Raw genomic sequence first — 25984 nt, 5'->3', positions numbered from 1 at the left:
AAACTGAAGGCACAATGGAAGAAACTGACTACAGATAAGGCAGTGGTAATGGCAGCAAATTGGGGAAATCGGAAGGAGCTGAGAACTGATATGGAAGAGAAAATAGTGGAGCAGGTTAACAGCTTTACGTATATGGGAGGGGTTGTTGAGGAGAAGGGTATTCTGACTGAAGAGGTCAAAGCCAGAATTAGAGCAGTTAAAACCAACTGACAGAGTGTCAGGGGTGGTATATGATGGAAGAATGCCAAAAAAGTTGAAAGGTAAGGTGCACAAAACAGTGATGTGACCAGTAGCACTGCATGGTACAGATGTGACCAGTAGGTACTGCATGGTACAGATGTGAGCAGTACTACTGCATGGTACAGAAACCTGGGCAGTAAAGGCAGAGGAGTTGAGGAAGCTAGAGGTGGTGGAGATGAAGTGCATAAGATGGATGGTAGGATGCCAAAATCCAATTCACATGACCGCCCCTGCTTGAGATCATATGCATCTTCACCTGCCGTATCTTTAGGAGATCTCATGTGTGACACATTTAATCTTGACTTACTGTGATTCAGGCTAGACATTTCAGGTACTTGAAATACAAAATGTAGCAGGGTGTTAATTAAATAAAAAGTAAGAAAAAAAAATACCAGCCACATATGCAAATATAACAAAACAAAATGTAAGGCAAAAATAGCAAAAAACAAATGAGTTTATTGCAAACTAAAGCAATCACTTTGGTCTTAAGCGGAGACTTCATCAGACTAGTATTCATCAATCCAAAGCAATTTAAAAATCACAAAAGGAACAATACATGACCAACTCCAGTCATTGTTCTAACTGTTAATTTTGGAGCAATGTTGAACTGAAGTCAGAGCTGGATCGTGGTCACATAGGCAGGGTAATGGACCAGCCCCCCCCCCCCACCACCACCACCACCACTGGCAGCCATTCGAGTACCCTATTACTTAGCTGTCTCTTCTCAATTACCATAAACAGTGTTCAAACCTGTCATTGTACAGACTGTTTTCTTCTTTACATTTACTGATTACAATTTTTGGATTCAACTTACTTCATATTTTATAATGCAAACAATGATGGCCGTTTGCTAAACAAAAAGTCTTGGATTGAAAACAGACCTAGCATGAGCAACAGTAAATGTTTCTTCCCTTGAAGCTCACATTCATTAAAAATGCATTGAAACTTGCATTAATTAAAAATGGATCTGGCCAGTGATAGATTGGGTACCTTGGGCCCCAGGCGCTTTTCAAACCATGGGAGCCCTGCACATTTTAGAACAATGCATACATATACGTGTTCAGTTTGTCTTCCTGATTGTTAAATTATATTTCTTAATACAGCAACATTTCTTGTTTAATACAGCTACGAGTGAATTTTATGTTTGCAGTCTTGTACATTTTGTCAGTAAGCAGTGAAACAAGATCTATGACCCAATAATGAAAACAGCCCCCATTTCGGAACAAGCCCCCATTTCGGAACAAGTCCCCATTTCAGAACAATCCCCCATTTCAGAACAAGCCCTCATTTCGGAATATTTCAGACTTCTAAGGCTACTTGTAATGCTGTCCCCCCATAAGCAGTTGTAGCCACTTTGTTGACAGTGTGCACCCCTAATTGTTTATGAAGAAGCAAATTACATGTATTTTATTTGGATAAACTTCAGGAAATTGTATAGAAATCACTCGCATCATACCATAACATCCACTCATGTGTATGCACTGTTTCTATCAAAAAGTAATTATGAGCAAACAAAAAATATTAATCACCTGGTAACATACGCTAAGTCAAAGGCACAATCTCTACAGGTGTAAATGTCTGAATAATTCTGCATTAAAGAAAATTATTACTAATGCAGATGATGTGGTTGGCAAATAACTTTGCAATTTAGTACTTCATTTACAGATGCATTGCCTGCCACCCTTGAAGAATAAATTGTCTATGTTGCATTAAAAACGTGGTGTGCTATTGACATTACCATAACATTTTTTGCTATGCAATAGGGATTGCTGACAAATGACAACAGGTTCATAGTTATTCGGCATTCAGCCCTGGAGCCCATTAAGGAGCCTAGCCATACCTGTCAACCTCTTAGAGCAATAAATCTGGACAAAGACATAAATAAAAGTGGGACAAAGGCCCAAAAATAGGGACATTTTTTTTAAATATTGCTCTTAAAAACTTAGAAAGTTGCTAGAATAACAGGTTTTGCATTAACATGAATTTTCTAAAGAGTATGACGTCTGAAACTCAAATGCCTGTCATTATTTTCTAACTTCAGTCTTTAACAATTTGACACCAGTTTCACAGAAAAACACACTTTTATGAAAAACGGACCAAAAATATGAGGCAAACATCTGGACTTTCTGTGAAAATCTGTACAGTTGAGAGATAGGAGCCTAGCCCAAATTCCTAATCGCTCCAAAGCATTCTCTTGGTTAAGTGACTTGGTCACTGTCATACAGTAGGTTAAATGATTCAAACCCTACACCTTTGCCACAAGAAGCAATTCATTAACAAGTCTGAGCTTTAGTCCTCTGCTGTAGCTGCCAGAGTAACAGTTTTTAACTAAATGTAGAAATCCTTTGCAATCTGATCTTGTAGGGAAGACTGTATCACAGTAATATGCAACATTGACTACATAATGGATGCTGAAAATCGGACTTTTTGATCATCACTCAAGTAATGCAGATTATATAACCTGACAAATGTAAACCCTTTTGCAGTTGCTGGAGGCTGTAAAGAAGGTGCTACAAAAATATATTACTAAAATGCAACATGCTTAGGCTATATTGCACAATTCAGGCCTATTAAAGAATTAATTTCATTTAGTGCAGTGAGCAAAGGAAAACAAAAAACAAAATAAATGCAGCAGCTTTTGTTCAAATTACCCAAGTTGTATAAGAAAGCATAAATATTACTGCATATGACATAGTGTTTTTAAAGGGGGCTTACATGCTTGTAGGACACCTACATCTCACTTTTGACCTCCCTATGTCGTCTATGCATGAAGAAGTTATCCTCTCCCCAAGCAGACTTCAAAGAATTTTTTCCTCAGGTAGACAGCAAATGTTGGAGGTGTCATGGAGCAGAAAGAGGTAACTGGGAGCATATTTGAGTTGGTAGACTTTAAAGATTCCCCGCAGACTGCTCTGTTGGAGATGTTGGGTGAGCAATTTGGAGTGACTAGGAGAAATGATTTTTTTTAGCTATGATTCAGACTCAGAACTGTCTAGACATATTAAGGCCTTGCTGAGTCTAATTATGGTGGCTGCCAAAAAAGCAGTTACTAGAAAATGGAAATCAGAGTCTAAACCAACTTTACTAGAAGTAGTAAATATAGTAACAGAGATAAAACAACTGGAACTGGGATCTTTAGACAATGAGGAAAAAGGGAAACGTGAATTGTGGGATCAATACATGCAGAGGAGGAGCAAGGTTTAAAAGAAGGCAGAATTTGAAAGAGCTATGTCATGTTTGACTGGCTATGTTAAAAGTGATGTACAATGTTTGCAGCTATGGTTTTGTTGGCATGGTTTGTAATGTATGTTTTCAACAGAGATTGTGTCATGGTTTATTTTCATTTACATAAGTGTGACATTAACAGAGACAAGCTCGGATTCTTACTCAAACAGCGTATAATGAAGTACTAATCAGTGTATATGCGAAGAGTGCAAGATTTTAAGACAGCTGTATAATGTGTTTGCTAACAGCCCAAGACAGCCCACTGAACACAAGTGTTCCTTTTAGGCACATCCCAGGAGTGCTGTCAGTTGAAGTAATTTGGAGGAGTCATGTAGAAGATAAATGACTGATTAGGGAATCAAACCATGTACCACAGGAGGCAAATGGCTTTAACAGCTCATAACCGTACTCATCTGCACTAAGTGCTAGACAGACTGTGGTAGCCACATCACAGTCCATTTCACACTTGTATGTCTGGCATACTTCACTATCTCTTAGAGCAAGAAATCGGGCCAGAGCCCTAAACAATGGGACAATGGGGGGGGGCAAAATAGGGACTATTTTAAAATATTGCTCTTACAAGCTTAGAACGTTTTTAGAATAACAGATTTTGTGTTAGCATGAATTTTCTGAAGGGTATGAAGTCTGAAACTGAAATGACTGTCATTATTTTCTGACTTCAATCCTTAACAGTTGCCATTGATTTGCCAGACAACCATGATGTTATGAAAAACACACCAAAAATATAAAGCAAAAATGTGGACATTCTGCGAATCTATACATTGAGAGGTGTGGTGTCTGGAGAAAACAAGCAGAATTAGAAAGGTATTCATAGTTAAAATGCTACATTAAATTCAGACTTTGTGTAGTACAATTAATTCACAGCTAAAAAATAAACACACACTCATATGATGACGCTCCTGTTTACTACAGTCAGTTTCCTTCTTTTGCACCATAACTACTCCAGTTCATAGGTGGGTACTAGGCTTGCAGTCCAGGGCTCTGTTATGGACCCTAGCCCAAATTTCCATTGCCCCAAAGCTAAGTGAAGGACAGGGCATAAATATGAGGCAAGATCAGAGATGTTCTGCAAAACTGGAGACAGATAAGAATAGATTTACTTCATCAATGTGTCCTTAAAAAAGTTCATAGAGCAATACATTTTGCATCAACATGTATTTTGTGAACCACTGAACTGTACAACTCTAATGACTGGCTGTAATATTCATAGATTTACTAAAGGAAAAAAAAGTGTCAGGTAAGGTCTGTCAGTTGGTGTGGTGAATTAAGGCTGTTACCTCCTATAGATAAGGTACAGGGTTTGTGCTTAAAGAAGTGGCTTAACTAAACTGCCCTCTCTAAATAGGGCGTTTCATGCTCATGCACATATGCGCATGTGCGCGCACATACACAAACACACGCCAGCATGCACACATGCATACATACACACACACAAAAAATTAAATCTGTTCTGCTAGGTGCTTGTTCTGCTGTGCTGCTCATCTTGTGAACAGATATCTGTAATGCAAAAAATGCAAATGAATCTATAAATGCTGTACTAAAATCCATTCCATCAGATGCTTCTTTTAGCTGCTGTGAAAATTAAGTCTCTCTGTCTATGCCCATTTCGTTCTCATGCACTCACTCAAACCTGTAAAGTAGAAATGCTGCCACTGCTGCACACCTGCTTGGGAAGGAAATCCATTCTGTTCTTCTGAATGCCATGCCAGGTGCTTCTGTTCTTTTCTGACAATTAAAGCTCACACCAGATGCATGTGTGCCTCATTGGCTGAAAGTGCGACATAGGATGCAGGTTAAAGTAGGAAAAATGATTTGTTAATTTTTTTTTTTTTTGTTAAAGTAGCAGTTTGCAAGAAAAAATCAGCTGTATACAGAACAACTTTTCATTTTTTAAGTTAATCTCTTGTGGCCAGGCCCCTCAACCAGCACCATCACCAAGTGTAGGATTCAGCCCTAACTGCAATTTCTGTATGATTCTGCAGCTCTGGAAGACTTATGCTCACAATGTGCTTTTTTGATTGGGTGCATGGTATGATACTCAGTATCTTAAATGTTTAATGAAAATACTTAAGTCAATGTAACACTTTGAAAGGGTCTATGTCACATAAATGAACACTTGAAATGTTGAACGTCATATGGTCGAGACCATATGATCAACATTTCAAGAGTTTGAAGGTTGACTTTAACGGCACCATATGGTGCAGAATGGGAGAATTTCCCTTTTCTGCAATGAAGTGCAGTCTTGGAGTTGGTATATTTAAGTAGGGGGGTGTGGGGTGTGGGATGCAGGGGAGCTTGACCCCCTGCTCACACCGTTAAGGTATGTTTCATTGACCATATGTTATCTAACATCGTATTCAACATTTTGAAAGTTTGAATAAATAACATAGACCCCTTTGAAACCATTTTCTTCTACTGGAAAGTGTTAAGGGTGAAAAAAAAGCTAACACTGAGCTGAAAAGTCATTTAAATGTGAGGCAGTATTTGAAAATGTCTAAGTATATTATTAGGTTCATAGGTTCATAGATTAATACTAAGTTAACTGCTCTTGTGAGTCATTTTAAACCTAGCCAGTTATCCCTTGTGAGACTCAAACCCAGCATCTTGTATTTGTAAAGCAAACACCTTAACCATTAGGCCACCCTCCCAACCATACTTGCAGACAAAATCTGAGAAACTAAAAGAATGACAACAATGGGTTGAGAAGAAAAGGCTGTAAGAATTTCTTTAGTTGTTGGCTTTATTGGCAAAACACCTTTAGAGGATGCCAGGTGCTGCGAAATGTCAACTTGTCAAAAAAAAGCAGAAAAATGTATGTGAGGGAAGGTTCGTTACAACAGTGGTTTGTCTGTTGAATTGAAAATAACTGCTCTCATTAATAAATCACAAGGGCTAGATGGAAATGCTGGTCATAGACTTTGTCTATGCATATCCCTGTATACTTATGTTGGAAACTCCTAAAGTTTCATACTTGTCAGTTGTGTTTTCATTTCTACAGATTTTGCTTTCCAAACCCCGAGGGTTTTCACAAATTGTCTGGCATCAGTCTTTGCTTAAACTCTATATTTCCTTACATTGCAAAAAGGGTGACTTCTGCTAGAGTACCCTCAAACACCATCTTACTGCACTGACTCCACTCTTCCTGTGTTTAAGGGCCACAGTGAGCTTGGAGAAGGGTTGCCCAACTCCAACACTGAGGAGCCAATTTCTAGAGGTTCTACTGGATTCTGCAATAGGAGCCACAAGCTTCTTTCACCAGCATAAAACCAAAGACGATGGGAGTCTTTATTCATTGCATCATTGGTCTGCTGGCTGCAGCAGCAAGCTATACCCCAGTGCTCTGTGGTTTGTGTTGTCATGCATCTTGGTGGTAGTTGATACAGGAGGGAATATAAGAAATCTTAGTTGCTTTTGAGTGTTTCTGGAACCAAACTCCGGGTCACTTCTGCAACAAACCCCATTGTTTTCACCAGATGCCATATAACTTAAGTGGTGTTAGACAGACAAACTTTTCTTTATTTCATAGAAACAGTGGACTGGTCTGTGATCCAGTTGAGCAACTTTCTGGGTTAGAGGAATGTACAGATACAATTGCATAAATATATAAACAGTAATTTACAAAGTCAGGCAGATGGTATTGCAGGAAGATCACCCACGGGGATTTGGCAAAGTATTAGAAAAGTAAGATGGTACAATGTAGAAAACCAGTTTCAGATATCAGATGTTAACTTTATGGGCAGTATGTACAAGTGTCAGATATGATGTGAAATTGTATAAAAGTGATTTGTGTTTTTGATGTCATCAAACATGCATTTTCTTGATTCTCGAAGGTGATCTGGCCATGTTCTTCAACTGATTAGGTTGTTAGAGGTTGTACTTATGAGAGATACCAGAAAGGTCATGCAAGTTTTGAGAAAGTTTATTCAGTGGTAGTCATTATGAGGGAGAATGAACAAGAGAGTGTAATGACTGGCTGGAGGATCTTAAGGCATAGTGGTTGATGGCTGTTTTAAAATTACTTACCAAAAAGTGAACAAATTGCATTCTGTTAAAGGAATACAAGGTTTTCAAGAAAACATGTTTAAGTAATTGGTAGTCAGTGTGGGATGTAAACCTTGGCTTGAGATGATTGTCACTGTTAAGTGACACCCCGATCCCAAAATGGGTAAAAAAAGGGTTGAGGATAGATGGTAGGCAATGTATATTGTATGTAGGATACTCTTTTATTCATTATGACTGATCATGGTGATAAGTGTAACTAGCTTATTAATTGTTTGAAGGAGCCGTGCAATCCAAGGATGCAAATACTGTTAAATGTCACATGTTTTCCAGTGTTGGTAAAAAAGTATGTTAATTGTGGAAGTATGAGTCATGGGAGCAGGAATGTGTATTACTTTACAGACTTAAGATCATGTTTATTCTTCTATAAGCATAATGACTATGCTAACCTAATCAAATGCCAATGTGATCAACTGATTTCTTGCAAGTTTCTTCTACCAGAAATGTTAATTTTTGATTTGAAATAGTTTAAAACAATGTTATTTGTATGAAACAAGTGGACAGAATGATTGAAAAGAATCGTAGTCATTAAGAAGATATTTTTCTGTATTAGACATCATCTGCATAGGGAGTTAGTTAATCCAAATAGATCACTTTAGAATTTAAGCCTGTTGAACACTTGAGAAGGAATTGAGATTGCCGAATTTTTTTTTGCAACATTTCTGTTGCACAAGCAGTTCTTTATCTATAACACAAGACCATTACCAATGGACAGTAAACGGAGTCTGCATAAGGACAGAAGGATCATAACTGTTGAAAGCTTCTCTGAGTCTATAAGCATGGCTTCCACTACTTTTCCTTTGTGGTGTTAGAAATGTTTTTGGAAGCTGATAGTAAGTCAGTGATCAGAATATAGCCTTTATCTAATTCATGTTGTGGAATATTCACAACTATGCTTATTTAGAAAATGTTTTAGGTGGCTGTAAATTACTGTTAGCATTATTTTTGCTTGTGGCTTAACTTTAACAGTGAATCTATAACTAGAGTACTTTGACAACATTGCTAATTTTAGTAGCATTAATAATATTGCAAACAATAGTAACAGTGTTGCATATTTCTAGTCATTTGGAGTAGTAATAGTATGAATGGCACGGCTGAATAGGATAGTAAGGGGTTTTAGAATGAATGGAGCAACTTGGCAAAACATGCTGGGGATTTTAATGTAAGTTGTAAGAGAAATTTAAGAAAAATGGAGGTCATCATTTTAATGTAAAATTTTTGAGTAAGTCTGGAATAGAGAGGCATGTGGTTATGTGGGAGGTATGTCATAGTTTTGTGGGGTATCTTATGTGCAAGTTTAATTTGAAGAATTTCATTGTTAAATTAATTTATAAGGCTGTCGGGACTAGTTTGTAGTAGATAAAGTGGTATCATTAAATCATTTGCGCTCTTTGAGGAGAACAGTATGATAGTCGCTGTAATATATTTTAGCTATGTCCAGGATATCTTCGGACATTGAAAGAAGAAACTCTTACTGTTTTTCTACATTAGTTGGATTTCACTGCCTCATCAAAGTTGTAAGAATATGTTAACAGATTGACGTCTGATTGCTGTCAGTATAGTTCAACAAAATATATTTCAGCGAGTAATGCTTTTTATTCAGTAATGAGCCAAACATGGTGTACTAGAGTATTTTTCATTTTTTATATGTCAGTGAGCCAAGAGTATTTTCACCCTTAAGAAATTGGGAATAAAGACTTTGGAGTGTCAATAAGGGTTTTGCAGAAAAAGAAATACAGTAGTTCTGTATATTAGAAAGAATGCAGCATATCCAACTGAGTGCAGAAGATATTTGCAAAACATTATGAAACATGGGGGAATGACTGAAACACTGTAGTACAAAAAGAGTACATCTTTCTTGGATTTCACATACACATATAATATGGATACTGTTGCTTTTCAAATGTGAAGGTTAAAAAGAGCAATAGTAAAGAAATGAGTGATTAGTATACAGAATTTAATGTCTGAACAGAGCGAAGTAAATTGTTTTAACCTTACATCAAAAGTTCATGTCGAAAAGGTATCCCAAGAACGTAACTGATACGGAAAGTAAAGTTGTGGTGAAACCTATAAATAAGACTGAAGACCAGAAGGCAGTTATGTGAATTGTTTATTCCGCAGATAGTAGAAAAATAAAAAAAAAATATGTATAGAATAATCAGGATATTTTTAGATCCAGTGTGTGGTTACATAAGTTATTAGGTGACAAACTCATAAAAAGAGAGCTAAAAATTAAAAGTTTTTATTTTCAGTCAAACAGTAAAAATAAAAGGGTAGAATTTAATAAGGTGGGTATGTACAAATATTTGAGTTGTAATATGCGTCGTTTTACTTTGGGCTGTTCCAGTTTTTATTGCGAGGTTACAAAGATGAGTTATGGTACCCCAGGTTATTTCGCATGTAATAGCGAGTAAGTAGCTACCTGTATTTCATTCAGGAATTTTTATATAGGTAGGAATACAAGAAGCCACAAATAGTCTATAATCATTTGTATGCGATAAAAGCTAAAATCAAAAATAATGCATCTGGAGCACTTCTCCCCGGGCCTCCGCTGAAAACAGGCTCTGTGGAACCTAGTCGGACTTTCCCGGTCAACAAATGATAAATAAAAAATAAAATAAATAAATAAATAAAATGCTAAGTACACATTTTAATTGCACTTACCTTACCATTTAAATCAGTTTTGTGTGTTTTATGCTCTTTATCTGATGTTAAAGCTATTAATTTAAGGGATTTTATAGTCTGCATTGCTTTTTGGCTTCTCTGCTGGGCCTGGGTGTTCTATGTTTGGTTCCCTCCCACCCTTCCCGTTCCTGTTTGGTTTTATACTTGGAGGCATTTGAGCTTCCTGCCCCTACTGTGTACCTGGCCCTAGAAATTCCTCCCATTTTCATTTCCTGTATACCTGGCCCCAGAAGCTCCCCCCAGTCTCATCTCCTGTATACCTGGCCCCAGAAGCTCCCCCCAGTCTCATATCATGAATACCTGGCCCTAGAAGCTCCTCAAAATCTCTTCTTCTGTTTACCTGACCCTAGAAGCTCCCCCCAATCTCATCTCCTGAATACCTGGCCCTAGAAGCTCCTCAAAATCTCTTCTTCTGTTTACCTGATGCTAGAAGCTCCCCCCAGTCTCATCTCCTGTATACCTGGCCCTAGAAGCTCCTCAAAATCTCCTCTTCTGTTTACCTGATGCTAGAAGCTCCCCACAGTCTTATCTCCTGTATACCTGGCCCTAGAAGCTCCTCAAAATCTTTTCTTCTGTTTACCTGATGCTAGAAGCTCCCCCCCCAGTCTCTTCTGTTCACGTGACCCTAGAAGCTACCCCTAGTCTTATCCCCTCTGCTTGTCTTACTGTTTACTCACAGAAGAAACGGGAAAGGCCTACCCCTTAGACTGTTAGTGTACTTAGAAATTGCCTTAAAATGTGTATGTTCCTCATCGCTGGCTTGTCTGCCTTTAATCATCTTGAAATTACTTGCAGCTAGTTGTTATACTTGTTTCTGGTACCTTTTCAGTTGTGGCTAACTAAAGTGTATTTTTACATTAAGAAGACTAGGACTGCTGTTCTAGTGGTAATAAAAGGGAACCTCGTCTGTCTGATTTGGGAAAGGGACAGGGATGCTTAAAGTGACCATTACTTGTAACTAGCTGGCACCTTTTCACTTTTGGCTAACTAAAATGTGTTTTTACATTGAGAAGGCTGGGACTACTATTGTAGTGGCAGCCTGGTCAGTCCGAGTTGGAAAGCACACAGGGAGGCTCAAAGTGAGAATGTTTATCAGACAGAGGTTTTTTTAGGGACTTAATTGGGTGTTAATCTGCCCTTGAGAGCTACTTTTGCTGTGCTTTCACATTACAAAGTTCCAGGATCATCCATCTTGTAGCAGAAGGTGTTTACCTGGTCTCTATGAGTTGGAAGGCACTCCAGGGAACTTAAAATTTAGTCATTTATTGGCCAGAGCTCAGGGGACTTTGTTTTCAGATTTTTGGTCTGTTGTAAATTAGGTGTGTTTTTATAGAGCTGTTCACCGCTCAGTGCTAGTTAGCAGTACCCTGTGTAGTAGCAAACCTATAAAGCTACGAAGTAAAAAGCTCAGCAAACAGGACCCAGAAGCAATATCAAAAACAAAGCGACTGACTGCTTTGAAATACAAACACTGTTCAGTCTTGTTTAAAACTTTTATTATAACAGTAAAAAACAATTTAACCAAGCCTTTTTTCTTGTTGGATTTAAACCTATAAAGCTAATATTTAGGACTTTAAACCCCTAACACACACAAAGGCTTTGCATGGAGGTAAGCTTAGTGCAGCTAGCTAGTATCATACAGCACTGAGGTCTTAACACTAACATCTAGCCTTCATCCTAGACACCACTCAGATGACCCTGGTAAAACCAAGACCCTAAACCGTAATAGCGAAATGCTAATGGAGGTTCTGACAACATGGATTTGCAATTTCCCAATTCTCTGTGCTCAGCTTGGTAGATCTAGGCATCCTGAGACAATGTAGCAATTATCTCATGTACTCCGACAACCTTTTAATCCTTAATGAAACTAAAGCAGTATACAAGAGATGCACGTACATAACTTTCTTGGAAGCAAAAGTCTTGCTTACAAACAAGGTTGTCAAACACACATACATACACACACCGTATCCTTCACACATACCACTCACCACACACAGGCCTTCTTATGCTGAAGGGACTTAAAAGAAATCTTTCCAAACTTCTAGGACATCCTAAGCCATCAAATTGCAATACCTACCCACAGCAGTCACTAAAGCACACACCAAAAGCGATACTTAACCACATACACAAGCCTACACCCAATGATCCCCAAAAACAAAGCCCATAAGGCAAGCAAACACTTCATCTAGTAGTCTTGTCACAGGGGATCCTATTGTATGACATACAGATACTCCACTTGTTGGGCTGTACAAGGAGAAAGATAATGGTTAGTTACCTTTCTGTAGCTTGGATCTGCAGTATCATGCACACACTCGGATCATTGCACCAGAGGTACTAGTATGATTCTGTCAGTTCATGTGGGTGTAAATGACCTGAGGTGTACCTCACAGCACTATACTAAAATCGACGTTATGGATCTCTTTGCATATGTGTCACAAACAGATACATGCCTTGCACTGAACAGCATTCTACCTTCACCAAGGATGATGCCACAATATGAACAGAAAATTATTGACTTTAATAATTGGCTTAGTTTCTGGTGTTACTCCAGGGGAATCCAGTATCTATCAGCATGAGAGCACATAGTTAACCATCTACTTTGCTTCACCAGGGATGGTCTGCACATGGCCCCCCCACCACAGGCTTTCAGATATTGGCTAAAACTATATCCATCCCCTTAAAATCTTTTGTAGGCAATGTCAAAATAACAAAACTACCAACATAGCAAATAAAGCTCAAAGCATCCTTTAGGTGTTACTGCTCAGTGCTAGGAGCTAAAACAAGAAAGTCCACAGCCCACAAGCTCTCCTTACTCTGCATAATGTAGACATCTATGATGTGACCAAGACTTGGTTTAAAGCTGCAGGAAGTGCTCAAGTAGTGGAAGGCTACAGGGCCTTCTACACATTCAGACCAACAGCGGCACAGTCAGGGGTTAAAGATGGAGGCGTCTCAATCTACGTTAGCAGTAAATACTACATTAGCTTGGTTAAACAGGATGATGCCCTGGAGTTCATCCACGTCCAAGTCTGCATAGACAAGGTTCCCCACTATGTTGTGGCCAGCTACAAGTCACCCTCTGTGACCCACAAAGCTCACAACTCTTCCTAGATCTGCTAGAGCCACTCACCATCCAACCAAGTACCCTATTCATGAGAGACTTTAACTACTCCTTAATAGACTGGGACATGTACACCTCCTGTTGCTCACAGGCACGTTTCCTGGACTTCATCAACACAAACACCCTGGATCAGGTACTGCACTCTCCAACCAGAGTATCAAACATACAGGAACTAATAATCATCAACATGGGAGAGTGTTGCACTCCCTCCTCCCCATGCCATGTCCTCATTGGTGAGGTTGGACCACAAAGCTGTCTCCCTCAAAATAAAATTCAATCTGGAAAACCCAACTAAACATTTAACAGTTAGGAGCTATACCAAAGCAAACTATATCCTATTTGACAATTTGCCAAAAGACACGGCTCCCCCAAACCCCAGAACACAGCTACCTATGCAGAATTATTTACAGAAACCCTATACAAACATGTAAGTGGCTGCACTGAGGTTGCCATACCTGCAAGAAGTAAGCCCAGATCTAACACCAAAAGCAGCACACTGGTATGATCCTTACCTTAACAGGCTGTAAAAAAAGAAAAATGGCCAGAATCAGAAAGTGCAACCCTCATAGAGACGAGAGCTCTCTGATTCAACTAAACAAGAAACTAAAAGGTCTAATGAAGTCCAGCAAAGCCAATTATGAGATCAGGATAGCCTCCCAGGCCAAGGACAGTCATAAGGCCTTCTTCTGCTATGTCAGGAGCCTTAAAAGTAACACTCAGCAGTGTGCATAATTGGTGGTAAATGGCATGGCCTTCACTGACCAGGGTGACATAACAAGTCTACTGGCTGCTAAATTTATCTCTGACATCACCTACCCACTCCTCCCACTACCCCCCATGAAATCTCTTCTATCTTATCCCCCCAACTATCAACAGGGAGCAGGTCCTGGAGATACACTGCTTTTTTGGGCCCTGGCAATATCTCTGGTTGCCCCTTAATAGCCTGAATATGACCTACTTGGACCACTTGAGAGATACTCTTCAACTACAGCCTCAAAACAGGTTATGTGCCAGGTGAATGGAGGACCAGAGTGGTTATCCTTCTTCATAAGGGTGGACCATCAACTGACTCCTGGGAATTGCAGACTCATCAGCCTGACAAATCTAATATGCAAAGCCATGGAACGAATCCTCATGAAAACGATCAACAAAAACATAAGCAACCTACACACATTGGACCCATCCCAGTTTGGCTTTGTTAAGGGAAGGTCTTGCCTACTTAACCTGGTAGACTTCTTTGAGAGGGTGATTATGGCTATGGATGTGAGGAAAATGGTGCATACCACTTATCTTGACCTGGCTAAGGCATTCAATATAATACCCCACTCAGGTATTGTTGACAAACTCTCAGAACTGGGTATAAATCCCTACATAACTCAATGGATTGCCAGGTGGCTCACAGATGGGACCCAAGAAGTCACGGTCAGTGAGATCGCCTCCACCTAGAAACCGGGAACCACTGGTGTAGCCCAGGGCTCTGTCTTGGGCCCACTACTGTTTGGCATCAACGTTCCGGAAAAAAACAGCTAATGTTAAAGGCCTCTGGTTCACCAAGTTCAAAGATGACTGTAAATTGGGAGCGATCATAAATTCCCCTCCATGACACCAACATTCTACAAAAGGGTATAACACAAACAAATGATTGGTGTGAAAGCCACATATTAAAACTCAGTGCAAAAATTACATTATAGTGCCCTTTGGGAAGGCATCCACCTAAGCTAATTACTTCATTGATAAAACACACCTAAGAGTTGACCCAATAGTTAGGGATTTGGGAACATATGTAGACAGCATATGTAGCTAATATAGTATGAAAATCATTCTGTCTCACCCAAAAGGGGTATGGGATCCAGGTCAAAGGAAGTAATAGTACCACTCTACTCGGCCATTATCCGATCCATCACTGAGTACAGTGCCCTCTTTGACATCTACCTAGCCAGGCATTTGAAACAGTTGGAATGCTCCCAAAGTTTCCATACCACAAGAATCCAGGGTATGAATACCCTGTCCTACATAGAGCACCCTAAGGTCCTGTCTCTGTACTCTGTCTCTTACTGGTTACTGAATGGTAATCTATGCTTAGCAGTTTCTTTGGTCTAGCTTTGATGGATCTCTTGCACACCTGCAAGGTAAACAGCACCAGAAACACTAGATACGAGGACCTAAACTTTGCCTGCAACATAAATAGAACCTGCTGGAGGGGCAGATGTGGCTCAAAGGATCCTCGCAGTGTTAAATAAACTCCCTGTCTATATGAAGCAGAATCCATTTCTTGACCCTGTTTGAAAAAAAACAAAAAAAAAAACAATAATTAGACATTTGTTTTTGCATTAAAGTGTAGTGTTGAGTTCTTTTTGACATTTTTATTCTTTTGATCATTAGATGAGGAATAGGAAATGTGCCCCCAACCTGACCCCCATGTCTTTGATAGAGGTCGACAGTAAGTAAACTAATGCCCAACTAATATATCCCCCACACACATAACCCTTAGCTACTGCCTTACTAAAGTACCCCTCCAAGGAACTCTGGGAGAAAACTGGGTTGGGTTACATGGCTAGTCTTGTGAAGACACTGGTGGTCATTAGCCTCATATGAAACTATGAACTTTTATGCCCCAAGTTTTAAAAGTTTGTTTGATGTGGTAGATGTGGGTGAGGAAGGTCCTTGTATGGGTAGTAGAGAGAACGAATGGGATCACAGGGAGTTGGTATGAAAAATTAAATTATGTGCTCTTGTAAAACCAAACCTGAATGAGTTGTTTATGATTAACAAAAATAATATATTAATTTAATTGGATATTTAATATTATGCAAATTAATTTTTAAGTTTATAAGGAAAGTCTGTTAAAAGGTGTTTTATGTGATGAAGTCTTCTGTGTAAGATGAAAGTGCTTATGAATTTTGGATTAAAATAATTTTATGCAATATATATATATATTTTATTTTTTTTTTTGCAGTATCATGTTTGTCCTTTCTTCCACCCATCTGGAGATTTGTGTTTAAAACCTGGTAGTAGTCAGAGGTGTCTTTACCTTCTTATGAATGAAATGGGGGCGGCAGAAAATTGGGGAATGAGAAGATTTAGGTTCAAGATCAACAGAAATGCAGTGCTCTGGGGTGTTTACCATTAAATGCAGTGCTCTGGAGTGGTTAATGCAGTGCTCTGGGGTGTTTATTATTAAAATGCAGTGCTCTGGAGTGTTTAATGCAGTGTTCTTGGGTGTTTATCATTAAAATGCAGTGCTCTGGGGTGTTTATCATTAAAACGCAGTGCTCTGGAGTGGTTAATGCAGTGCTCTGGGGTGTTTATCATTAAAATGCAGTGCTCTGGAATGGTTAATGCAGTACTCTGGGGTGTTTATCATTAGAATGCAGTGCTCTGGAGTGGTTAATGCAGTGCTCTGGGGTGTTTATCATTAAAATGCAGTGCTCTGGAGTGGTTAATGCAGTGCTCTGGGGTGTTTATCATTAAAATGCAGTGCTCTGGAGTGGTTAATGCAGTGCTCTGGGGTGTTTATCATTAAAATGCAGTGCTCTGGAGTGGTTAATGCAGTGCTCTGGGGTGTTTATCGTTGACTAGTCGAGAAGAGGTGTGATTGTGACATAATTACCTAGGGTGAGATTTGCAAATAACTGTATTTTATAGCAAGTTTAAGTTTAGGTTGCCAAGTAGGATAAATTTATGTAGTGAGAAGGGGTACATTTCTAAGGAGCAGGAAGTGAGAGTGCAGAATACAGCTAATACGTTTTGAATGAGTACCTAGTTACATTTCCATAGCCAATTAAGGAATGTATCATCATCTCCAATACGTGTTTTTACTAGTGTTAGGGGGAGGAATATTATATTTTTTAAGAAACATAACACATCCCTTTGCGCACATACCAATTCTATCCTTGCAAAAAATAGATACAATTAATAAATTGAATAAAAATGATTTTTCATCCAAGTTTCAGCTGGCAGTAGTACCCAGACTTTGGCTCAAGTTTATTAATGGTGTGTGCATGTAGCCAACTTTTAATACTTTATTTATTTATTTATTTATTTATTTTAATAATTATGCAGTCCCTTTTATCATGAATGTCATTACATAGGTGTACATATAAAAAGTACTGATTTAGCAGTGAGCAGTGGTTTGGTGTTAGACGTTTTCCAGCATTCAGCTGGATTTCAGTTTGATTTAGCAGTAGTTATAGATACAACATATGTTTTGAATATTAAGTTCTGAAGCTTAACTTTTACTTATATTTCTAGAAGAAATGTGGTGCACCATTTTACAGTTGAGAGGGTTGTATTAGTTAAAGAGGTTGAATGATGGAATTTCTTTTCATACAAAGGAATTGGGAAGGTGTTCAAAGTATAAATATAATGTGGTGAAAGAAGTTTGAGAATGCCTTATAGTAGCTTATCTAGTGGTAGTAGGAGAATTTGGCTAAGATGTATTAAACTGAATTAGGTTATGCCTGTTTGCCAATCACATTTGTGAGCTAGGTAAAATTAGGATTAAGGGAGATATTTTGCATGAAACCTGTCAAGGAATTGATACAGAAAGATGGGCAAGAGATGTAAGAGAAATATTTTTCTCATTTCATAGTTATCTGGTTTTAAAGGATTTAGTTTAACCTGGGTTTGGTAGGTAGAGATAAAACTGTATAAATGTGCTGATCTGTGTAAATGAGGTGGTGAGATTTAGGGCACCATGCATAGGTAGGTTCAGCTGGCATATATACTTCAACTTTTTTTAGGGCACGTAAGGCTACATGAAACAATTGTGCCGCTAATAACACTAAAGTGACTCGTTTCTACCTTCAGTCAAAATTAGTTATGATTTAAGTGGGTACAGCTAGCCTTTGTCTGAATAATGCTTTTCTGAACTGATGTTCAATATTGTGATGTCAGAAGCAAAATTTTCATTGATATTTTATTTATTTATTAATTGATTATTAGGTAAGTAGCTTTCCAGACTTTGGTCCATCATAGGAGGGCTCCCTATAGTAATATACTTTTCTCCCACCAAATGTTGTCATGTCTACTTGCAGCAGCAGAACTTTTAAATTTAACTCGTGAAGATCGTGTTTTGCAATTATTTAAAAAGGAGACCCTTCTGTGAAGAGAGGTGTCAGCTCAGTTTGCTTGTTTAGGCATTCATTTGGGGTGTAAAATGCTGTTTGTAAGAGTACATCTCCTCCTGGTTAAAATAGTGTTTATCCAAGTATATGTCCACCTGAGTGTAATACTGTTCTTGTGACTGTGTAGCCAGTCAGGGCACAGGGCATAACAGTGTCTGTATATGTATGTATCCATGTGGGACACCGTATAATGTTTGTGTGAGTGTGCATTTATCTGCCCTGGGTGTGGCAGTATTTGAGTATATACCCACCTGGAGCATAAGAATGCATGCACTTGAGTTGTAGTATAGTGTTTGAGTGAGTATGTATTCACATAGGGCATGACAGTATTTCTGTGAATATGCATTCAAGATATAGTAAGGTGGTATTATGCATATTTCTTCAACTGGGACATAACGGAATGTACGCATTGCTTTCACTTGCATCACAGTACAGCATTTGTGTGAGTGCATCACACAGTATCTGCCTGACTTTACACCACCTGAAACGTAGCTGCATGTTTGGAGATTAGGCAAGACTGTGGAGCGGAATACTATGCTTGTTTACTGAGCATGTCTGATCGTAAGGGAATGGTGCAGAATAACATTTCAGGTAGTGGCTTTTACGTAGCTCTTTGTGCCAGGAATGAACTTGCTTTGCTGCACCTTTCAGCTTCCCTACAACTTTTGAGACTGTTACTTGTAGGAAACACTATATCTCCTTTATATGGTCACTGTTCCAGTATTGCCAAGGTATGGAAAATATGCTGCTAAGGATATCATACATCAAGCCAGTGTACTAACACTTAGTCACCTTCCTCTCACTGTACATTTGCCTCACAACCCATTCGTGATGCAGCGTGCTGGTACATAAGGAATGTACGAGTGATAAGTTTCATACAACTTTCTTGCTGCCAGCCTGAATGAATAGAGACTATTTGTGTTGCTTCAGTCTGTCAGACATATGGCCTGTGGCAGTTTCCACTGCAAGTGGGTAAACAAATATCCCAATTGGGGACCCGTCTTGTTTCTGTTAACTATTGACTTAAAAAGTACTTATTTCATATCCGGGTAAATGTGACTGCAGGAGGCATATGCCTTATAAAGTAAAGCATTCTAAATATTTATTTGGTCTAGGGCCTAACAAAACTTTACAGACTGTTTGGTTTGTAAACTTTTCTACCTAAAACTGAGTAATCAGTTAATCTCTCTGACAATGTACCTAGAAAATCGGGTACTAAAAGAGTTTGCACAAAGGTAGGGTGGCTTCTAAATCATCCCAGTCATATATCCCTTGGCAGCTGCATAAGAAGCTTAACAAGTCATTGTGTTTGGCATCTTTGGTTGAGTAGATGTTCCTAAGCCTTCTGCATTACCCCTTGTGCTTGAAGGCTTGCGGGGTAGCTTTTCCTCAGCTTGCTTAAACAGGTTCGACTTCCACCACCTAAAATACCTGCTAGGTTTTATAATGTTCCACAAATTCCTATGTTAAAAATCCTTCCTTGGATCCAGCTTTGTTTTTTATCGAATTTGGCAAACAATTAACACCTTCACCCAACATTATAAAACCGATTTCTTGTCTAAGGTAAAGTCATTTCTTCAACTGCTAATGGACTTCAGTTCCATGCCTCAGTCCTCCTCCTAGGCATTCTAAAAAGTTTTTAAGAATCTTCTCATACGACAGCAAGACTGCAAAAGTGATCTCGTAAAGAACATAGTAAAGTTTTATAACAGCTTACTGGAGCAGTACATGTACAAACTGGTCACATTGTGGTATCTGCACCCTCCCTCCTTCCCTCTACTTTTTGGCCAAGTAGGACTTCTCGCTGTGCTAATGGTTGCCATCTGGTTCCTTAGCTTTTCCCTTTTTTGCGTCACTTTTAATCATCTGCTGCAAGACGATTTTGCAAAACTTGTTGGTGCAACCCTTTTGTGTATCCCTTATCATACCTCTCAACATCTCAGACCAAGAAACCAGACAAAGCCAGAAATAATGGGAGGACAAAGACCCAAAAATAGGGACTTTTTTTAAAATATTGTTTCTATAAACTTAGAAAGTTGCTAGAATCGCAGGTTTTTAATTATGAAATTATTTTCTGTAGGATATGAAGTCCAAAACTCAAATTAATGCCATTATTTAGTTACTTTAATGCTTTACCCCAAAAAACTCAAATTTTATGAGGAACACACCAAAAATATGAGACAAAAATCTGGACAGTTTAGAGGTATGCCCTTATGTGCTAGCAAGCTGTCTCATGCACTCAAACTTTGTTGTAGTGGTCAGAAGAATGACACTGGCAGGATACTTCCCATGTGTCAGCAGTTCAGCAGTGGTAGATTTGGACATCTGCCGTTATGGCAAGTTCTTACACAAGTGTACCTTCCCTAAACTAGAAGTTGGAGGCACCACTGAACGAGAGAGAAATCTGGATGTACACTCCCTGTCAATTATTAATTTTGTTCATTTTACATTTTATTTGTTCCCAGGTTGTTTTTTTTTTGTTTTGTTTTTTTAAAACATTTATCAAAAATTAAGTAAATAAATCATTTTGTTGATGCTAAATGTTGACATTGTGAACCGTTTGACAGATGCAGTCAAAATGCAAAAGCTGTCTAACCAGGTCCGCATTCTTTCACTGTTAATGATGATCAAGTATTCTAGAATGTCGTATGTGTCTACTCAGGACAGAGGTCACTGTAAATGAAGATCAAGTATTCTAGAATGTCGTATGTGTCTACTCAGGACAGAGGTCACTGTAAATGATGATCAAGTATTCTAGAATGTCGTACGTGTCTACTCAGGACAGAGGTAGTGTTTTCTTTTCTGCTCTTAATGTTATTTAAAACCAAGCATGTTGGTGCAGGGATAGTGTTTAAAGTGGGTCGGAATGGAAGACAATGTTTTGATGCTGCACTATACAAACCACTGCAAAAGAAAACATGATTTGGCCTCGTCAAGGAAGGTTGCCTGAGAAAAATAATGTAAGCAGTGTTTATGAAAAAAATGTGATCACTAAAACCTCCAGTGCCTAGTACACATGCGCACACACACATTTTATATGCTGGGACAAGACCTCCTACAGCCAGCATATTTAAATATGATTAACTCCAAGACCACCCTTTATTTGAAAGAAAGTGAAATTGCGTGTTTTGGTTTCAAAATATTTCCATCTTCGGAGTTTTGTGAAACATAAAAAAAGTACAGACAAGAAGTTCCTTATAGATCTGGATAAAGGCTTGCAAATCAAAAAATATATCAACAACAAAGAAGTGGGATGCAAGTCCAACCAGTGGCTTCAACAGAGATACTATTTATTCAACAAAGAACAGAAAATAAAATGTAAGCGCTTTTGCAGTGTGTCCCACTGCTTCCTCAGACATACACATATTTGAAATGTAGCTTCCACTTATATACTAGTACCGTCGGTCACTAATTGAAAGCACCTGCTCCATGCATTCTCTTCTTAAAGGCATATATAATGCATCATCAAAAACAGCATGTTGGATCCCATGTATTCCGATAAAAATACATGTAATGTACTTAAAGCACTTCAGTATTCTAAAAATATAAAACACAGATAAGGTCCTCATTAAGCCTACATTATAGAGTAGACCCCTAAAACACTAACACATATTCAGTACACTTTTGGGACTATGTTTTACATATGTAAAAAAAGGGGGGTGAGATGCACTCCTTTTTTTATATGTATTATAGGTTTTTAGAGTTGTAACATGTATACATTTTCTATGTACATTTTATATATTTTATGTGGATATATATATATATATATATATATATATATATATATATATATATATATATATATTCTGTGTTATATATTTTTAGAATACTGAAGTGCTTTAAGTACATTACATGTATTTTTATCGGAATACATGGGATCCAACATGCTGTTTTTGATGATGCATTACATGCCTTTAAGAAGAAAATGCATGGAGCAGGTGCTTTCAATTAGTGACTGACGGTAATAGTATATAAGTGGAAGCTACATTTCAAATATGTGTACGTCTGAGGAAGCAGTGGGACACACTGCAAAAGCGCTTACATGTTATTTTCTGTTCTTTGTTGAATAAATAGTATCTCTGTTGAAGCCACTGGTTGGATTTGCATCCCACTTTGTTGTTGATAAAAAAAAATTACATTTTTGATTAGGACAACGTGATAATTCATAGAACATTCAGGAAGACACCATTGTCACATTCTTTCATTTGGAGCAGATTAGTAAATACTAATCCTGCAATTGCTTTACAAGATTTAAATGAATTGTTACTTTTAATTTATAGAAATGTACACGTGCGCATCAGTGGCTTTTCACTTTACCTGCTTTTTTTTTTTTCATTTCTGACTTTGGTATCATTTTTATTAAACAGCCCAACGTTCTGCTCAGGAGCTTCCTCAGATTGAGAAGTACAGCATCAGTTCTTGTTCAGTTAATGGCGGGGAGGACATTATCATCAATGGAGCCAACTTTCTTCCAGAGTCTAAGATTATATTTGTTGAGAAAGGGCCAGGTAAGATATAATTGAAATAAGATTGGATTCTTAATGCAGAAAAGTTTCGACTACCAACTATCTAATCTATAATTGAAACAGATAACATAAACATCTGTTTGTGTCATTGTATGAGCTACAGATTTTTCTAAGCTTGAAATCAATTACTTTGCGAAAGGTTTTAGTTTTCAGGACAGTAGTGTAAGCAAAATAAATGGCATCTTTGTTATGCTCACTTGACTTCATTATTTAATTGTACATAACAAACAGCATAATTTTGGCTGAAAACACTGAATCCAAAATATTTAAAACCTGTTTGCACAAGACTGACATGGTCAGTGAGTCTTTCCATAGACAGACTGTTACCTCTGCCATGTTCATGTTCTCGCATGTTTCCCTTGTCTAGGTGGTATCAAATGCATGGGAAGGAAACTACTGCATGTTGCAATCATCAGTGCATCATTTTAGAAGTGTGGGATACTGTAGAAATGTACACTTCTCTGTATGTATTCATCTGTCAGTAGCTGTGTAAGTCTTACCTTCATCTGGTTAATGTTTGATGTATTTGGTAGTTTCTGATTGCACCCTTTGGTGGCATCAGCTTTTTAAAATGTCGCACCTTAACTTTCACGTTCAGGCTGAGCATTGTTCTCTTCTTCTTCTTCTTTCATCTTTTCACAGTTAGGGGTCGCCACAGAAGATCACCTGTCTGCTCTTGATTGACAGTGGAGTTTTACGGTGTCGAGTTTCCAGTCCGGCGCCCAACCTTCCATGAAAGGCACACACACATGCACTCATGCCTAGGGCCATTTTAGAGTATCCAGTACACCTACAGCATGTCTTTGGGATGTGGGAGGAAACTGGAGCACCCAGAGGAAACGCACATGACCACAGGGAGGACATGTAGACTCCGCACAGAAGGCACCCCAGCCAAGCCGAGCATTGTTCTCTAATCAACTGAAAAAGTTAACAAATGTCCTGCTTAATTTGCCTAGATCTTTGGATCTTTACTTGATGTGTTTCTTTTGTTTTTTTGCTGGAGGTGCTGGTTTTGAGAATGTAGTACTTCCCACCCCTATGAATATTTCTAGCACATTTATACATTATATGGCATGTCTGGTGTACTCTATTTTTCAAGCATCCTGTGCTCCAAACATGTACATGTGATGTTGGAGAAGCAGTTAGGTGAAGGAGCTTTCTTAGATATCAGTATTAGAATGTTCATAGTTTCATAGGCAGCTACTAGGCATGCAGTCCAAAAAAACATTAAAAAGCTTAGCCAAAATTCCTAATTGCACAAAAGCAGTGTTTGGTTAAGTGATTTGCTCACATTTACAAAGCAGACAAATGAAGGTGGAAGGAAAGATTTAAACACTATCTGTGACACAGGAAGCAGTTCATTAACAGGTCAAAGATTTAGTCCTCTGGGCTAACTGGATTATGGAATGCTCATAATCACCCTCTAATTCATCAGTCATGCCCCTGACACTTCCAGTTCATTCCAAGTTCATTTTGTGGATCATGTGATTGTGTACATTTGCACCAGCTTGTGTTTGAGACAAAACACGCACAAAAAAAGTTCATTTGTGTAAACTATCTGAACACTGTCAGCAAGCAGGTTTTGACAGAGCCTATGCTGTGAGCCTGGTCACAAGCTGCTATGCTTTCTACAATTTTCCTGAACACACATGCAGCATGTCTTCATGAGGGACCTGGCGCCTTTCTCTCATTAAATGACCTTTTTAAAATCACAGAGAATGTGCCCTGTTATGTGTTATAATGGGATAAAGCCCTGACTACAATCCAGATGACTTATGCTTGAGTAACAGTTCATGTGAAAGTAGACCTGGCGGTTGTACAAGTGACCAGCTAGCACTAGGTTGCCTTTGTTGGAATAGTGGGAGGGAACGAGGCTCTACTTGGCTACTTCACCATGTGCAGATTGAGCTGTGCAGGTGATGAAGTTAAACCAGGGACATGAGATTGACTTACCAAGCTGGGGACAGTTGCCCTCAATAGCATGAGAGTGGGAGTCCTCAAAGGCATGGAGAGGATGTAGTGGGCACCAGCAGTGACATGGCCACCCACATCTGATATGAGTGAGAGACATTAGGACCTTTTTAGAAACACTATCTTTGCTTACATCAGTAGATGTGAAAGAGGGTACAAACAACTCCACAGCTGCTTGAATGATGACCCCCACACTGAGGACTACCCAAGTGGTCGGGAAACAAAGGGGTTAATTTACCAGTAGAACCTTCACAGCTGTTTGAATGATGACCCCCACACTGAGGACTACCCAAGTGGTAGGGAAACAAAGGGATTCATTTACCAGTAGAACCTTCACTGCTGTTTGAATGATGGCCCCCACACTGAGGACTACCCAAGTGGTAGGGAAACGAAGGGGTTCATCACCAGTAGAATTCCTAAGTTTAATAGGGTAGAAATAACATTGAAAAAAAATAGCGGAGTCTGCAAGGAAGATTGAAGGGTTTTAACTCCGGTCTGCCTTTTGTATATTCCTCTGCAGGTATCTTGTCATAATATTGAAGGAGGAATGCCTTTCCTAGTCATTCATGCAGTTGTTTTTTTATTTGACTCGTACTTTTTCATTTGCTAGTATTTACTGTCCTGTTTCGCTGTGTACATTGCAGTACTATACTAAAGTTTCAAGTAACCTAAATGTCGGCACCATGCCGCTGCGACAAACGTGACCCCATTGCAGTACTATACTAAAGTTTCAAGTACCTAAATGTAGGCACCATGCGCTGCGACAAAAGTCACCCCAACTTGTTAGCAGTTTTTGTACTTCACCTGCTGCTGATGTCAGTTTCTTATTAATTGTAGTCATTTTTATTTATGTTATCGACATAAATGACATTATTGGGTCTTCCCTTATCTTTCCCCAAGTTGCGACTTAATTTGCAAAAGTTTAAAGTGCAAACGTGCAAATGATTCATTGTTTAAAAAAAAAAAAAAAAAAAAAAAAAACCTGAACTAAAGCAAGAATTTAACATTTG

The 25984-nt window shown here is 38.6% G+C and overlaps 1 protein-coding gene across 2 annotated transcripts in view; it reads left to right on the top strand.

The window, feature by feature from the left end:
* The window catches only part of NFATC3 (nuclear factor of activated T cells 3), a 1346548-nt gene that overhangs the window by 906737 nt on the left and 413827 nt on the right, over nt 1-25984 (top strand). For both annotated transcript variants that reach the window (XM_044082043.1, XM_044082044.1), the window contains one exon: nt 22845-22985. In XM_044082043.1, coding sequence (XP_043937978.1) covers nt 22845-22985 — 141 coding nt within the window. The remainder of the gene's footprint in view (nt 1-22844; nt 22986-25984) is intronic.

This window comes from Protopterus annectens, chromosome 8.part1 (genome assembly GCF_019279795.1).
Source record: "Protopterus annectens isolate FY-2018-M chromosome 8.part1, PAN1.0, whole genome shotgun sequence".
In the NCBI taxonomy this organism is placed as follows: Eukaryota; Metazoa; Chordata; order Ceratodontiformes; family Protopteridae; genus Protopterus; species Protopterus annectens.
Note: the sequence above shows the minus strand (reverse complement) of the source record. Positions and strands in the feature narration are given on the sequence as shown.